The sequence below is a fragment of the Leuciscus leuciscus genome (genome assembly GCF_965113295.1).
Source record: "Leuciscus leuciscus genome assembly, chromosome: 1".
NCBI lineage: Eukaryota > Metazoa > Chordata > Actinopteri > Cypriniformes > Leuciscidae > Leuciscus > Leuciscus leuciscus.
The window spans coordinates 29,729,945-29,746,775 of record NC_138725.1 but is presented as its reverse complement, the minus strand read 5'-3'; the positions used below and the strand labels follow the sequence as shown (position 1 = coordinate 29,746,775).

At 38.9% G+C, this 16,831-nt stretch overlaps 1 protein-coding gene across 1 annotated transcript in view; it reads left to right on the top strand.

Annotated features, from left to right (window-relative positions):
* The window catches only part of LOC309498386 (uncharacterized protein), a 47,795-nt gene extending 31,883 nt beyond the window's left edge, over positions 1-15,912 (top strand). The window contains exons 4-5 of the mRNA XM_082169092.1: positions 6,929-7,057; positions 9,168-15,912. Coding sequence (XP_082025218.1) covers positions 6,929-7,057; positions 9,168-11,101 — 2,063 coding nt within the window. The 3' untranslated portion in view covers positions 11,102-15,912. The remainder of the gene's footprint in view (positions 1-6,928; positions 7,058-9,167) is intronic.
* Positions 15,913-16,831: the final 919 nt, after the last annotated feature.

The following is a 16,831-nucleotide window of genomic DNA, read 5'->3' as shown; positions in this document are numbered from 1 at the left end:
GGTAGATTCGAGATCGGCCTGTAATTGACTAATTCTGTAGGATCAAGTTGCATTTTTTAACAAGCGGTTTAATCATAGCCAGCTTAAAGTTTTTTGGTATGTATCCTAGAGACAAAGATGAATTAATGATATTAAGAAGAGGATCTATGACCTCTGGAAGCGTCTCTTTCAGTAGCTTAGTCGGAATAGGGTCTAACATACATGTTGTAGATTTAGATGAATTAACGAGTTTGCAAAATTCTTCCTCTCCTATAGCAATAAATGAATAAAAAAATTTCCTCAGGGGGACTAAAATGCACTGCCTGATGCGGTACTGTAGTAGACGGTTGCATAGTTATAATTTTGTCTCTGATATTGTCAATCTTATAAGTGAAGAAGTTCATAAAGTCATTACTGCTGTGTTGCTTGGAAACTTCGGTGCTTGAAGCTTTCTTTTTCGTTAGTTTAGCCACCGTTTCAAATAAATACCTAGGATTATGTTTATTTTCTTCTAATAGGGTTGAAAAATAAGCAGATCTAGCAGCTTTTAAAGCCTCTCTGTAAGTAATCGAGCTCTCCTTCCATGAGAGGCGAAATGCCTCTAGTTTTTTTTTTCTTCCAGTTGCGCTCCATTTTTCTGACTGCTCTCTTAAGGACCTGAGTGTGCTCATTGTACCACGGCGTTGGATTATTTTCTTTAATCTTCTTTAAGCGCAAAGGAGCAACTGTGTCTAAAGTGCTGGAAAACAGAGAGTTAAAATTTTATTTAGCTATCTGGGATGCTGAGATGATGAAACTGATCAGGAAGATTATTAATAAAGCAATCTTTAGTAGCAGAAGTGATAGGTCTAACATATTTATAACACGGAGTCTGCTTTGCAGCCTTGGCTAAATGTAATTTACACGAGACTAGATAATGATCTGAGATGTCATCGCTCTGCTGCAGAATTTCAACGGCATCAACATATATTCCATGTGATAATATTAGATCTAGAGTATGATTACGACAATGAGTAGGTCCTGACACGTGTTGTCTAAGTCCAATTGAGTTTACAATGTCTTTAAAGGCCAAACCCAATGCATAGCATTTTCACCCCTTGTCCCGCACGTCGCATATTGAGAAAATGTCCCGCATTTTCATCCGTCTTTCTGTTTTTAATTATCATATTGAGAAAATGTGCATGCTTTCTTTTGCCTTTTTAAGAAAGCATTTTTATTTATTATTTTTGCGGCATAGTTTTTCACCTATATTTAACAGCGCTTCGTCAGAAGTACAAATACAACAGCCTTTTTCAAAATCCAATCCAATGGTTGAAAGGAAAGGAGTAAACACGGTCACTAGTAGGTTGTGGCGACTGTCAATCAAAATGTGGAGCGGTGATTCGTTCCATGTGTCCCCTGTCAGAAAACAAATGGATAATTCGGTCAATTAACATTTAAAATTTAACAGAATTTATCAACTTGTTGCCTGCTGTGGTTGTTTTGATTCACATCCTTTCTAAAAATATGAAAGTTTTTGGTTTAATATATTCTTAATACTTCCGGGGGCGCGGCCTGCTGCTGACCCTGTGCTCACCGTTCGTTTGTTTGTTTGTGAGAAGTTTTTATTGTGATTAGTTTTTATTTGCTAAAATAGCATTTTAAATAATCTCTTAAAATAGCAATTCGCTATGGATATTTTCGTTATGAAAATCGCCTTACTATGGATACTACTTTGTCTATTGGCATTTGGAATCGGGGATTGTGTACCAGGCCGTCAAGACTACCTCACCTACACTCGTGAGCACTTGCTTTCCTTACGAGCAACTGGCGTAGCCCCACCAACTCTTCCTGCCGACTTCATGGAAATTCGACGGCCTGCTGAATGGCCAGAGAAGAGGAAGAAAGCAAAGAATAAGCGAGGCTCAAGGGGAGGTGTAAGGCACCGACTTTGGAGACGCGGTAATAGATTCCCTTTGCCTGTCATTACCCTGACCAACGTTCGATCGGTAAGCAACAAACTTGATGAACTGGCGTTGAGAACAGAACATGATTGACAGAGCAATCTTGTGTGTTTGACGGAATCATGGCTTAAGGACTATCATGATACTCCAACTTTGTCTGGATACACTACTATTAGAGCAGACCGAAATGAGCGAAGCTCACGTAAATCAATCGGAGGAGGGCTGTGTTTATTTGTTGACAATCGCTGGGCTACACAGTATTGTGTTCGGGAACAGGTGTGCACACCGGACTATGAATTATTGACTGTATCTTTCCGACCATTCTATCTCCCACGGGAGTTCGGTCAAATTACTATTATTCTTGTGTATGTGCCCGGACCGAATGACGCGGTAGCGGGGGAAAAAATAACGGAGAGCTACAATGATGCACTCGGCCGCTCTGCGGATCAGCCTGTCTTTATCCTCGGAGATTTTAATTCATGTAATTTGTCTACGCATCTGCCCACTGTCTCACAATATGTTGACTGTCCTACACGGCTCAATCGGACCCTTGACCGTTGCTATGGGAATGTCCCTGAGGCATATAAAGCATTGTGCAGACCACCCTTAGGGAAATCCGATCACAATGTAATCCATCTTTTGCCGAAATATAAAGCTTTGCTTAAAAGGACAAAACCAGTTGTCAAGCAAATACAGACGTGGTCTGAAACAAATAGAGATCAACTAAGGGACTGTTTTGATAATACAAACTGGGACACTTTCTTTGAATCCTGCCAGGATGGGAATGAACTTACGGACACTTTAACATCATACATTAAGTTCTGTGAGGACTGTGTGTCTGAAACAAAGACTATTAGAATATTCCCAAATAATAAACCCTGGGTTTCTAAAAAATTTAAAATCTGCCTTAATGAAAGAAAGATAGCCTTTTGTTCAGGCAACTTGGAATTAGAACAGGAAAAAAGGAAACAATTAAAGGGGGGATATTCTCAAGGCAAAAATTGAATATAAAAACACAATAGAGAGTACATTTTTCAGTGGGAATATAAAACACGCTTGGGAGGGCTTGAATATTTTAATGGGAAAAAGTTGCAATAAAAGCAATAGTCCTGCAGTTTGCAGTCTTAGTTTGGTAGACGAAATGAACACGTTCTTCTGCAGGTTTGACACTGTGGATGATGAGGATGAGTGTGATGACATCTGTAAAAATCTTCCCATAGGTTCATCAATAATTATCATCGAAGAAGCTGTTGCCAAAAGCCTCACCAAATTAAAGTCGAATAAGGCCACTGGACCAGATGGCTTGAAAGCCCGCTTACTTAAAGACTGTGCCTTACAATTAAAAGGTGTTTTCTCAAGGCTTTTTAACTTTCTTTTAGCTGCAGGTGTACCCACGTCCTGGAAATTCTCCTTAATAAGGCCTATACCTAAGAAGCCTGGAGCAAGTAAGCCTGAAGATTTTCGACCCATAGCCATTACCTCCACATTGTGCAAAACAATGGAGAGAGTTCTAGTAGATCTCCTGACCTCTCAAGTAAGTGGCGTGCTAGATCCGCTGCAGTTCGCGTATAGAAGTGACAGAGGGACTGATGATGCTGTGCTGATCCTCTTAGATTCTATTTCAAAACAACTTGCACTTTCTAAAGGCCTTGCTAGAGTTTTATTCATAGATTTTAGTGCAGCATTTAATTCTATGAAGTTACACATTCTCCTGCAAAAACTAGCTAATATTAATATAGATAGAGGCTTGATTGTATGGATCAGAGACTTTCTCTCCTGTCGCACTCAGAGGGTATGTGTAAATGACTTTTTGTCAGGAGTGCGTACTATTAGCACAGGTTGTCCTCAAGGCAGTGTTCTTCCCCTATGCTTTTTTCATTATTTACGAATGATTTCTCCATAAACAATAGCACTTTTAAATTAATAAAATATGCAGACGATATGGCCTTAGTAGGCCTTCTACAAAAAACGAATCCCTTTGATGAAGCCCATTATTTAGCCCTTGAATTATGGTGCAAAGACAGCCAGCTAGAAATTAATGTGGCGAAGACAAATGAGCTAATTTTCTGTAAAAAACAAGACATAATAACAGAGCCAGTGTCACTTAATGGTCAAGTAGTTGAAACAGTGGGAACTTTTAAGTATTTAGGTACGGTTCTTGATAATCACCTGAGTTTTATAGAAAATACAGATTTTATTTACAAGAAATGCACACAACATCTAAGTCTGCTCAGAAAATTGAACTGTTTGGGTGTTAGTACTAAGATTATTGAGCTTGTGTATATCACACACATTGAAAGTGTTTTAACTTTTCATCTTTCTGCTTGGTTTGGCCATTTAAACTGTAAGCTTAAGAAAAAGCTTAACAGGATAGTGTTAATGGCTAGTAAGATAGTAGGAAAACCACAAAAACAATTGACTCAAATATATATTGACAGAATGAGTAAAAAAGCAAGAAAGATCACAATAGATAGTACCCACCCCCTCGCTAGTGAGTTTGAACTTTTGAAGTCCGGGAGGCGATTCAGAGTGCCTTTGGCTAAAGGTACTTTTAAAAAATCCTTTATTCCGAATGCCATTAGTATCCTTAATCAAATTAAGTGACAACAACAAGGAGTTAACTTGATGTATTTAAGTATATTTTTCTTTAGCATGATTTTTTTTAATTGTATCATTTATTTTTTAGAAATATTCTCTCTTGTACGAGCTGTTGTTTGTATGTCTATTGTATTTGTCTTTAAGTCTGGTGAGCCAAAGAAAAATTTCCACTTCGGTGGACAATAAAGATTTATTCTATTCTATTCTATTCTAATATATAAGACTGTCAATTATCTAATTCCATGTTGTTTTATATTTTATTTGTTCATTATTTATTTTATTAAATATTTTTGTTGGATTTTAATTGGACTTGGTCAGAACAGTATCAAAAATAGTTATCTGCATGATGCCTGCAGCCATTGGGCTCAGTGATGTTGAATTTAAATGACATGTCAAATTAAGAGATGTTATGTTACATTGTGATGTAATGGTGTTTTCTGGAAGGGACTAAAGAACGAAGTATTTTTTATCAGCTGAAAGGCAGAATACAAATATTTTTTTATTAGGTTAGATAAACATTATATAACAGTTTCAGGTTATGTTTTAGTGTTGGTAGCATGTCCCACATTGTCCCACACAAACTTATAATCGTCCCACATTTGGTTTGTTTGATGGTGGTCACCCTACCTGTATACAGTAGCCAGCACAAATCTCAAGCGTGAATTGTTGTTTATATTTTTACATTAATCACCAACACTTCAAAAGAAGTAAGATTTCTTAGTGGTTTTGAAAATATTTCTAGAAATTACAGCAACACCTCCCCCTTTGCGCTTCAGACAAGGCTCATGTTTATAACAGTAATCTTGCGGGGTGGACTCATTTAAAGCAATGCAATGTAATGAGGCCGCTAGCAGACAGTCAGTTTAGCCAGTTTGTCTGCTTCCTGACCTGGTGCCCAATTTGTCATGTTTGAGCTCTAAGACTATGAGCCATATTACTAGATAGAAGAGCAGCACCCTCCCAGGAGGGATGAATGCCATCTCTTTTCAACAGGTCAGGTTTGCCCCAAAAACTTTTCCAATTGTCTATGAATTCTATATTATTAAGCGGACACCATCTCGACAGCCAACCGTTGAGTGAACACAATCTACTAAATATCTCATCACTCCTGCGAACAGGAAGGGGGCCAGAGCAAATTACAGTGCTTGACATCGTACTTGCAAGTTCACACACCTCTTTAATGTTAATTTTGGTGATCTCCGACTGGCAGAGTCGAACATCATTAGTGCCGACGTCAATAATGATCTTAGAGAATTTATGTTTAGCATTAGCCAGCACTTTTAAATTTGCTTTGATGTCAGGCGCTCTGGCTCCCGGCAAACTTGTGACTATGGGGGCTGGTGTCTCTATTTTCATGTTCCGTGTGATCGAATCACCAATTACTAGGGCACAATCAACAGAATTCTCAGTGGGTGTTTCACTGAGCGGGGCTAAATCGATTTGTTATGGTAATCGGAACGGAAGAGTGGTTTTTTGATCCGCAACTAGAGCGATCCCTCACTGCCACCCATTTGCCTTGCTGCTCAGGCACTAATTCAGCTGGAATCGAGTCATGTAAAGAGTTCACTATGCTAGGCGCATCCAAGCAGTATCTAAAGCTCTAGCACTCTTACTATCCTCAATTAAAGTTTGGATGCATGTCTCTAGTTCTGAAATCTTCTCCGTCAGCCTAACTGTCTCCTTGCATCACATTTAAATCCTATATTGCAGACAGAGAAGGCTATGCTAAACATGTGACATGAAGTGCAGGTGACAATAACAGGACAAGACATTACTCACCGTGTTTGTTGACTGATTCTTACTCGCCTGAGCTTTTTATGAACTCAAATGTGCGGGCACGCGAGAGAAAATAAATAATAAATAGCTGAGCGCACGGGTGGCGCGTTAACAGGCTAGCGAATTACTTGCGTGTTGTGCTAGTAGTAACGGAAGCTAGCGATGTCAGGTTAGTGTTGGGTAAGCTGTATTTAGTAGTATATACAACTAGAAATTGTAGTAAATGATGGTTCAAAACAAAGAAATATGAGGCTAAGACGGAGCTTACGGCACCGAAGCAAACAAACTCACAGCAAGCAGTGAGGCAGACAGGAGCAAGCGATCAGCGATCCAAAACAGTTTCACGCGATTTCACTGGAATAAAGAGTTACAGAGAGAGATATCTGTATTATAATGTTTTACTCATTACAGTTTGGTTTCTTATAATTTTTTTCTCCTGCATGACATGATAAATGTTCTGCACATTTTTTTTTTACAGATGTGACTAGAATAAAACATTTATTGTTATTGTATGTAATTTATCTGGAAAAAGCTGAAATTTACGACTGTAACAGCTGAATCTCTGTCCAAACACTGTTAGTAAAGTGAGGGTTGAAAAATGCTATTCAACTTTTTTTTGTAATCTTACACAGATAAAGGAGCAAAACCGAAGCGTCCTCTAGTGGAGAGACAACAATGCATTCCTGTCCCCAGAATCCCTGCGAATTCTGTCTTCAGATCCCCTGTGAAGCGTGTGAAGGGATGGAATATAATGAAGACAGGTAGTGTTAAAATACTCCATCATTCTCTTCAATCGTGGAGATCTGATAGAAAGTTTAATTTGAACTTACACATATCTGATACTTTATACATAGAGCTCACTGACACAATGTAGTCAGTTTCATTTATAGTCATGACTCATTCTGCAGAGCGTCTGAAAGGACATGATGGTGGAAATAAAAAAAATATATATTTCAATACTTTTGCATTCTTTTGCAAATAATTATATTTTTGAAATCACTTTTTGACTTTGCGATCACGCATACTACCACAGCAAGCCTAACAAAGTCCCTTCTGGGGCTCCGTAGAGTGCGTTATTCATTTTCCATATCTGGTTATTGTAATTCAGCTTGTTTGATCTCTGCATTTCACCATTGTGTTCTTGAATAAGGAATAGGTGAACTTAGGGCTGCACGATATATCTTTTTAGAATCAATATTGTGATGTGTGTATCCGTGATAGTCTCACTGCAGCATTTGTGATGTCAAGTATAGGCATCGTAGATCAGGTTCGGAATGCGTGTGATTCACGGATTAATTGCAAAGTTTAACCATAATAGAGTGGAAGTTTGTCATTTGCATGTGTTTTTAAGTCTTATCAGTTTAAACATTCAAGCCAGCTTAAAGCATTCAAGTGCAAGAAGACTCTAAAGAGAACTGAATCTCGCACCCCGCTTTCTGTGGAGAGAGCCTCGCAGACAGAACGTGAATAAATCCAGTTCTCTTTCTTGTCTTTTTGTGCGTGAAAAGACACAGACATGCAAAATTGTTAAAATTCCAGTCTCAGCATGTATACTCGTAAAAACAGTCAGGTATGTTTTAAGTGAACATAACATTTAAAGTCCCCCTGTAGTCAATAATTTGATCCCTTAAAACTCATCTTTGATCACCAAAATGACATTTAAATGTAAACATTTGAGATTATTACAACAGTAAGTCCCGCCCCTCGACTGCCAAAAATAAAAGTGTTCGAGCGGGCAAAAGCAGCAGGCGAGAGGAGATCAAGCGCAAGAGCGTGGGGAATGAACATGTGCACGAGGGCTTGTATTGCGTGCAGAGGAGATGGCATGCGCACACGCAGTGTTCGAATGAGCTCGCGAGTTCCCGCTTCCTCGCATGTAGATCTGGTATCCTCTCGCGAAAGTCATTTACTGCGCATGCCAGCATCAGTTGTGCGCTCTGTGAATATTGTCATTGATTTTTCGCCATAGACTTAAAGAATAAAAACGGATGTGTATTAGTGCCGACTTTATATGTGACCCTGGATCACAAAACCAGTCTTATGTTGCACGGGTATATTTGTGGCAATAGTCAACAAAACATTGTATGGGTCAAAATTATAGATTTTTCTTTTATGCCAAAAATCATTAGGATATTAAGTAAAGATCATGTTCCATGAAGATATTTTGTAAATTTCCCACCTTAAATATATAAAACATTTATTTTTGTGAATGGATGCAGCACTATCGCCAATAGAAATGGACAACTTTAAAGGCGATTTTCTCAATATTTAGATTTTTCTGTACCCTCAGATTCCAGATTTTCAAATAGTTGTATCTCGGCCAAATATTGTCCTATCCTAACAAACCATACATCAATGGAAATATTATGTATTCAGCTTACAGATTATGTATACATCTCAATTTTTAAAAAATTACCCATAAGACTGGTTTTGTGGTCCAGGGTCACATATTGAATCTATGCAGCTCTTAAAGTGACAGCAGCCTAATTTACCCACTGCTATTTGTGTCATTAATGTTAATCAAATAAAAGACAACAATAATTACTTTTGCTGTTGATTATTCAATTTCTATACCTGAATAGTGTTATACTTGCCTGAAGCACTGTTTATATCATTTATATATTTGTTCTACTGTACATCTATGCTTTTGTTTATTATTTTTTCAGATTTACTCCCCTACAAAATCATCCCAGTCATCCTAGAATTATTCATTATTTCCAAATAAAGCTAATCAAGTCATCTGGTGAAATTGTTTTCATATAACAATATATATATCACAGAAAAACAGTATCACAATGTCAGTTTTTTTCCAATATCGTGCAGCCCTAGGTTAACAGATCACTGCTTACATCTGATTTCTCTATTGTACAGATGTAGAGAGGTCGAACATACTGTCTCCTGTCAGACTTAAAGGTCCTCTTGGTGAACCAGACACGTCCAGATGGATTGTTCTTCTGGGTAAAACTGGTGTTGGGAAGAGTGCATCTGGAAACACAATACTGGGCCAGAGAGAGTTTATATCTGAGAGGAGTATGAGATCAGTAACCTGTGAATGCTCAGAGGGCCACGCCACTGTTTCAGGCAGATCTGTGTCTGTAGTTGATTCTCCTGGATTCTATCACACGCAGATGAACTCCGAAGAGTTAATGACAGAGATAGCGTGGAGTGTTTATTTATTCAGTCCTGGACCGCACGCTTTTCTCATTGTGTTTAATCTGAATATGATATTCACTGAACAGGAGCAACAGATTGCAGAACAGATTAAAACACTGTTTGGTGAAGAAGTGTTAAAATACTCCATCGTTCTCTTCACTCATGGAGATCTGCTAGATGGAGAGACAGTAGAAACACACATTAAGCAGAACAGAGCTTTAAGAGATCTAGTTGATCAGTGTGGAGGCAGATTTCACGTCTTCAACAATAGAGATGTGAATAACAGAGATCAGGTGGATGATCTACTGAAGAAGATTGACACAATGATAGAGCAGAATGGAGGAGGACACTACAGTAATCAGATGTTTCAAGATCCTCTGAGATTCAGACGAGAAGAAGAAGAGAGGAGACTGAGAGAGGAAGAGGAGAGAAAACAACAAGAGGAGAAACTTAGACAAGAGGAGATTGAGAGAGTGAGAAAGGAGACAGAGAGGAGAGTCAGAGCAGAGTTTGAAGGTTCACCAAGAATTTTACAAGAAAGAATTACATTAATGAGACTGAGAGATGAAGACAGGAAACAACAAGAGGAGATTAAGAGAGAAAGGAGACAGAACAGAGGATTACTGTCGTTACTAGTCCGCAATCAAACGGAAATGATGAGAAAACAAGCGGAGGAACAAAGACAAGAGGAGATTGAGAGAGTGATAAAGGAGACAGAGAGGAGAATCAGAGAAGAGTTTAAAGGTCCACCTAGATTTTTTCTAGAAAGATTTAAATTAATGAGACTGAGAGAGGAAGCGGAGAAAACACAACAAGAAGAGATTGAGAGAGTGAGGAAGGAGACAGAGGAGAGAATCAGAGCAGAGATAAAAGGTCCACCAAGATTTTTACTAGAAAGATTTAAAGCAATGAGACTGAGCGAGGAAGAGGAGAAAACACAACGAGAGGAGAAACAAAGACAAGAGGAGATTGAAAGAGTGAGAAATGAGACGGAGGAGAGAATCAGAGCAGAGTTTGAAGGTCCACCAAGATTTTTACAAGAAAGACTTAAAGCATTGAGACTGAGGGTGGAAGAGAGGATACGACAAGAGGTGGAACATCTGGAGGAGTTTGATAGAGACTTAGACCACCTGCGTTCATCAGAGAGACCTTTGGAAATGAGACTTAAGGAAATGAGCGATATGGAAATGAGACTTATGGAAATGAACGATATCCAAATGAGCTTTATGCCAATGAGCTTTATGCAAATGAGCTTTATGCCAATGAGCTTTATGGAAATGAGCTTTATGGAAATGAGACATATGGAAATGATACGTATGACAATGAGACGTATGGAAATGAGACGTATGGAAATGAGACGTATGGAAAGGAGAGATATGGAAATGAGACGTATGGAAATGAGGCGTATGGAAATGAGACGTATGGAAATGAGCGGTATGGAAATGAGCGATATGGAAATGAGCGATATGGAAATGAGACGTATGGAAATGAGACGTATGGAGATGAGCTATATGGAAATGAGACGTATGGAAATGAGACGTATGGAAATGATACATAAGGAAATGCAGATTGAACTACAAGAGGAGATTGAGAGAGTGATAAAGGAAATGGAGAAGAAAATCAGAGCAGAGTTTGAAGGTCCACCAAGATGATGATGAGACGCACTTAAATCAATGAGTCAGAAATATCAAGAGGAAAAACAGACATGAGAAGACTGAAGGAGTGCGAAAGGAGACCGAAGAGTCACAGCAACATTTGAGGGGCCATCAATATTTTTACGAGAGAGAGAGAGAGAGAGAGAGAGACAGAGACAGAAGAGAGAATCAGAGCAGAATGAGAACTAGAAGCAAGATTGAGAAGTGATGAGAAAACAAAACAAGTAATGTGTCTGTAGTTGATACTCCTAAATTCTTTGACATACTGATGAAACAAGATGATGATGTAGATAGAGAGAAGTGTTTATTTATCCAGTGCTGGACCTCGTGCTTTTCTCAGTGTGAAATTAGAAAAAAATTTGCGGAGGCAGAAACGAGCAGTGGAGTTCAACCCATTTTTCCAGGGTTCTGCATCATATATCATTTAGTGGAACTAATAGTGGAACCAAGGGGAACATAAGATTGATAGTGTGATAAAGGCAGATGAGAGAAGAAGTGTATAATCAGTGAAGAATAAAAGAGGATTCAAAGATGGAACAAAGGATGGGCTAAAAGCTCTTGCTACATTCATGACAGCTGATAAAGTCACCCTAAGAAACTCTTAATCATCGTCATCATCTTCATCATCATCACTGGTGTGTTCCAGCTGGAGAACTCAACAACAGTACAGTATAAAACACTGAACAACTTAAGAAACATTTCCACATCGAGGCTGACGAGACGGCTCTGGATCAGAGACCAGAAGGTGGACCATATTAAATATAATTGCAGATTAGTGTTTATTATAAAATGAGATTTTGACATTTGATGTATACGGTCAGTTGTTCAGTCATCATTCATCATCATCTGTTTCCACAGAGCAGAACGGTTAATATCCGCACTATTCAACAGTTCAACTTTAATTGTTTCTGGCATGATGATGATGATGAGGCAGGCCCAGATTGGCTAATCGGGAGCACCGGGAGAATTCCCGGTGGGCCTGTCTGTTTTATTGGCCAGGAGGGCCGGTGTCCAGTCATAGCGCAGCCCCACTATTTTTTTATTATTATTTTCTCGCAGCCCAACAAAAAAAAATAAAGTCACTTTGTTAGAGATGTGCTAACAAAAAATAAGAGATACAAAACGAGGATAATAGCCTATAGGCGCAAAGGCGGCGCTGAAAAGGCCAGAATAATAAAACATCTCTAGAAACTGAAGCGGCCAAATAGCCTACGAGTCAGGGCCGTACCGACCATTGAGGTCTCCGAGGTCCGGACCTCGGTAATTTTTGCTGAGTGTATAATGAACGTTGTGAAATAATTGCCTAATATTACCTGCTGCAATGATTCGCATATCGTGACGATAACCGATCTCATCATCTGAGCTGCTTCAGCACTCAAACACCGCTCGTCGGCAATGGCTAAATGTTTGAGATGACCGATCAAAGCAAGCGGGATTTATGTTCACAGAAGCGCGAGCGAATCCCAACGTGACGCTTCACGAGATAAGGTGCAAGTGGTTAAACTAAACAGCTGTTTTACGATAGAAATTTTAAACGACCGACATAAATAATCACTTTGCAAAGACTGTATCAATCTAAGCTCAGCTTCAGGAAGGGGAGATTTACAGGTAAAGATAAAGAGACTGAGAGAAGAAGAACGAGAGAAGGAGATGGAGATGAGAGAGGAGAGCAGGTAGAGCAATAGCCTATTACATACTGTGCCCATAATGAGAATATCTTTATTACAATGGATTCCTATTTAACACAGATGTTCTTTGCCAATGACAGTGGAAAAATAATATGCCGCCGAACCCCCTAGCAAGATCACTTTTGGGACCTCTGTATTTATAAAACCCTGTTTACTGATATTGCACTGAATAGAAAATTATATTTTTGAAAAATACAATGAATTACAAGGCTGTACAGAACAGTGCATTATTGCAGACTAAAGTTCTCAATCCCAGTTCACCCCTTGTCCCTTGACCCTTGACCCTTGACCCCTCCGTTTTGCGCGTTCCCGTGAAGGGGTAGGGTTGTTTCGATTCTCTTTTGGTTGGAGGGGCAGCACTAGGGGTAGGGGGAAGGGCCAGATAGCCCTTGAAAGATTGGGCCTTATACTGAGGGTTTAATTACATTATTTTAGTCAGTCGGGAACTAAAGTGGGCATGAAAGGCATGAACTAAGGCATGAAACTCCAGGGCTGAAAATGAGTCCCAATCCGGCCCTGTGATGAGGTGAGCTCTCACACTACTTTACTATTCTTGTTTCTGTTCTGATATTATTAAGACATTACCAATGTCTCATTCATACTGTAATATCAAGCAGTCTTTTATCATTTTCAATGATTTCGGAAGCCTGTTTTATATTCTTCTCTTCTGTTTAAAATCAAGACATGACCAAGTTGTATTAACAAGGTGTGGGAAAGGCCATAGTTTTCAGCAAAAAGTAGAATAATGCACTTCTCTCATCACTGACCAAAATTGGTTATTTGATGTTAAAGGCACACTATGCAAGAAATGTGTTTTTGTCAAACAGCGACCCCTAGAGTCGCTGTGGAATACTTGCACTGTCGTAAATACCCACCCTCCACCCTGTAAACCTGTACCTGTTCGGTAGGATAGAAGCGTATGGCATGGAACAGGCACAGATAGACTCCGAAGATATTGACCACGTAATGTTTCACGATTTCATACAAATATTAGGCTACTGCATAGTCTACTGAACTACTGATGATGGTAATAGGATAATAATAAGTTTATGTCAAGTGTTAGACTACTTTATAATAATAAAGTAGCCTACCGCGTTTGCTGGCTTATAACGTGTTTTACATGATTGGACCTAAATCACAAGTAAATAGCCTATAGTCTAGGCCTACTGTATAATTTCATTTGTGTTTTTTTATTGTAATGTAAACATTACAAAATGCCAGATGACATCAATAAAGTTAAATGTACGTCGCATTATTTCATACATGGATTTCATAACATTGGCCGTTATGATGTCATTAGACATGATTATTGCAATTTATCATAATTTACATTTACATTACATTTAGTAATTTAGCAGACGATTTTGTCCAAAACGACTTACAAATTAGGACTAAATTAAGCGAGTCATCGGGAAGAGGCAAAAAACAACGCAAGAAGTGCTCAAAATACGAAGTTCAGGCATTGTTCAGAGTAGCATAAGCCCGATAAGCGAGGGTATAAAGGAAAATATTATTTAATTTTTTTAGGTTAAGTGCTCACGGAAGAGATGGGTTTTCAGCTGGGGGGTAGAGAGTTGTAGACTGAAAGAAAATGAAAAATAAGCAGAGAATCGAAGCTTACCTTGAGTCAAAATAGAACACTGAATAACAGCAGAACTGGAGTATTTAGAAAAACCACTTGCGCGCTCTCGCCGCGTCCACTAACTGACCGCTTGTCCTGGTTGTGATCGGAAATCTCCTCGGTATTTATATCTTTCTACAGTTGCTGTCTCAGCGAGCAATTAAGCAAATACAGCAAAAATGGCCCAAATCGAAACTAGCTGCTAGTAGGCAATACTAAAGTGCAATTAAACTGCAATAATAATTTTCACTCGCGGCTGTTATTTAAAGTTAGAACACGTCTAGATAAAATACAGATTTGTGAGAAGGTAAAAATGAAAAATAAGCTGATAATCGAAGATAGGCTTATCTTGAGTCAAATACAACAACTTGCGCACTCTCGCCGCATCCACTAACTGACCGCTTGTCCTGTTTGTAATAGTTTGTAAATTGTGCTTGTTTTTGTAAATTGTGCTCGTTTACACTATTTACAACCTCTAGGCTTATTTATGTCCTGATAATTGTGTGAGATATTGAGAACTGTTCTCATGATAATCGCAGGAATCAACGTCAACAACGTCGTTTACAAATAAGAGATTTACTTACTAGTCCATCAACAAGATCGGCAGGTCAGCATCGCTGTTGAATCCAGTGCTGCTTTTTAGCTCGCGTCAACGAGTGAAAGCCTGACTGATTGGGACTATGGGACTCTTGTCCGGTTCCTCACGCGGTCAGATTCTCTTTTCCTTTTCCTACACTCTTCTGACTGCGCTTTCTTTGTTTTTTCCATCGTCGAGTCTTCCAAGAATCACGTCTGAAATGCGCGCAAGTGTCTTTGTGCTTCATGTTGTTGTTGATGTGTGTGACGTCGTTGCCGTAAAGCAAGTCCTGTTCTCGCGAGATTTGTCGCGGGCGCCTCTCTCAAACTTGCATTGCTGGTTTTTCCAGCGGCGTCCCCCCCAAGCTTTACTACCAGGATTATTCGCCCTACTATGAGTTTGTTTACCACCGAAATTACTTTGAAGCGGTTATATTAAGGTACAATTCTTGCATAGTGTGCCTTTAAATTATATTCACTAACAATACTCACTTGGCACAGATCACACATTCTGAATTTTTTTAAATTTTAAATCTATTATGTGAAAAAAAATCTTAAGACACAGACATCAAGAATCAGCATAAGAATCATACTAGACTGACTTATGGGCATTTATTGAGGGGTGAAGAAGCACCAAAATGTCAATACTTAAGTATCAACTCTCTGTAAAGCATATTCTTTTGGATGTTTAATGTTATGAGACACTTTTTATCAGGACAAACTTTTATCAGGAATCTTTTATAGAATTGTACTCATTTTGTACATGTACTTTTTTTTTCTTTTTCTTTTTTTTTTGTCTAAGTTGAATTTTATAAAATGTTTGTTTTCATTATATTGTACTTATGATGTTAAATGTTTAATATGGATCTGCCATGTAATAACCGGTGATGCTGATATGGCAATAAACTCAAATATTATTACTACTCCTCTTCTGTTTATGTTACAGTAATTGCCTCTTTTAAGCAGATGCTGTCATTTGCTACTAATGTACATTATGCATGTATAATGTAAACAGGTTTTCTTTATGAATTATGCGTTGTACAGTGGGGAGAACAAGTATTTGATACACAGGCGATTTTTCAGGTTTTCCCACTTACAAAGCATGTAAAAGTCTGTAATTTTTATCAAAGGTAAACTTCAACTGTGAGTGACGGAATCTAAAATAAAATCCAGAAAATCACATTGTATGATTTTTAAGTAATTAATTTGCATTTTATTGCATGACTTAAGTATTTGGTACATCAGAAAAGCAGAACTTAATATTTGGTACAGAAACCTTTGTTTGCAATTACAGAGATCATACGTTTCCTGTAGTTCTTGACCAGGTTTGCACACACTGCAGCAGGGATTCTGGCCCACTCCTCCACACAGACCTTCTCCAGATCCTTCAGGTTTCGGGGCTGTCGCTCGGCAATACGGACTTTCAGCTATTTGTTCTATTGGGTTCACGTCTTGAGACTGGCTAGGCCACTCCAGAACCTTGAAATGCTTCTTACGGAGCCACTCTTTAGTTGCCCTGGCTGTGTGTTTCGGGTCGTTGTCATGCTGGAAGACCCAGCCACGGCCCATCTTCAATGCTCTTACTGAGGGAAGGAGGTTGTTGGCCAAGATCTCGCGATACACGGCCCCATCCATCCTCCCCTCAATACGGTGCAGTCGTCCTGTCCCCTTTGCAGAAAAGCATCCCCAAAGAATGATGTTTCCACCTCCATGCTTCACGGTTGGGATGGTGTTCTTGGGATGGTACTCATCCTTCTTCTTCCTCCAAACACGGCTAGTGGAGTTTAGACCAAACAACTCTATTTTTGTCTCATCAGACCACATGACCTTCTCCCATTCCTC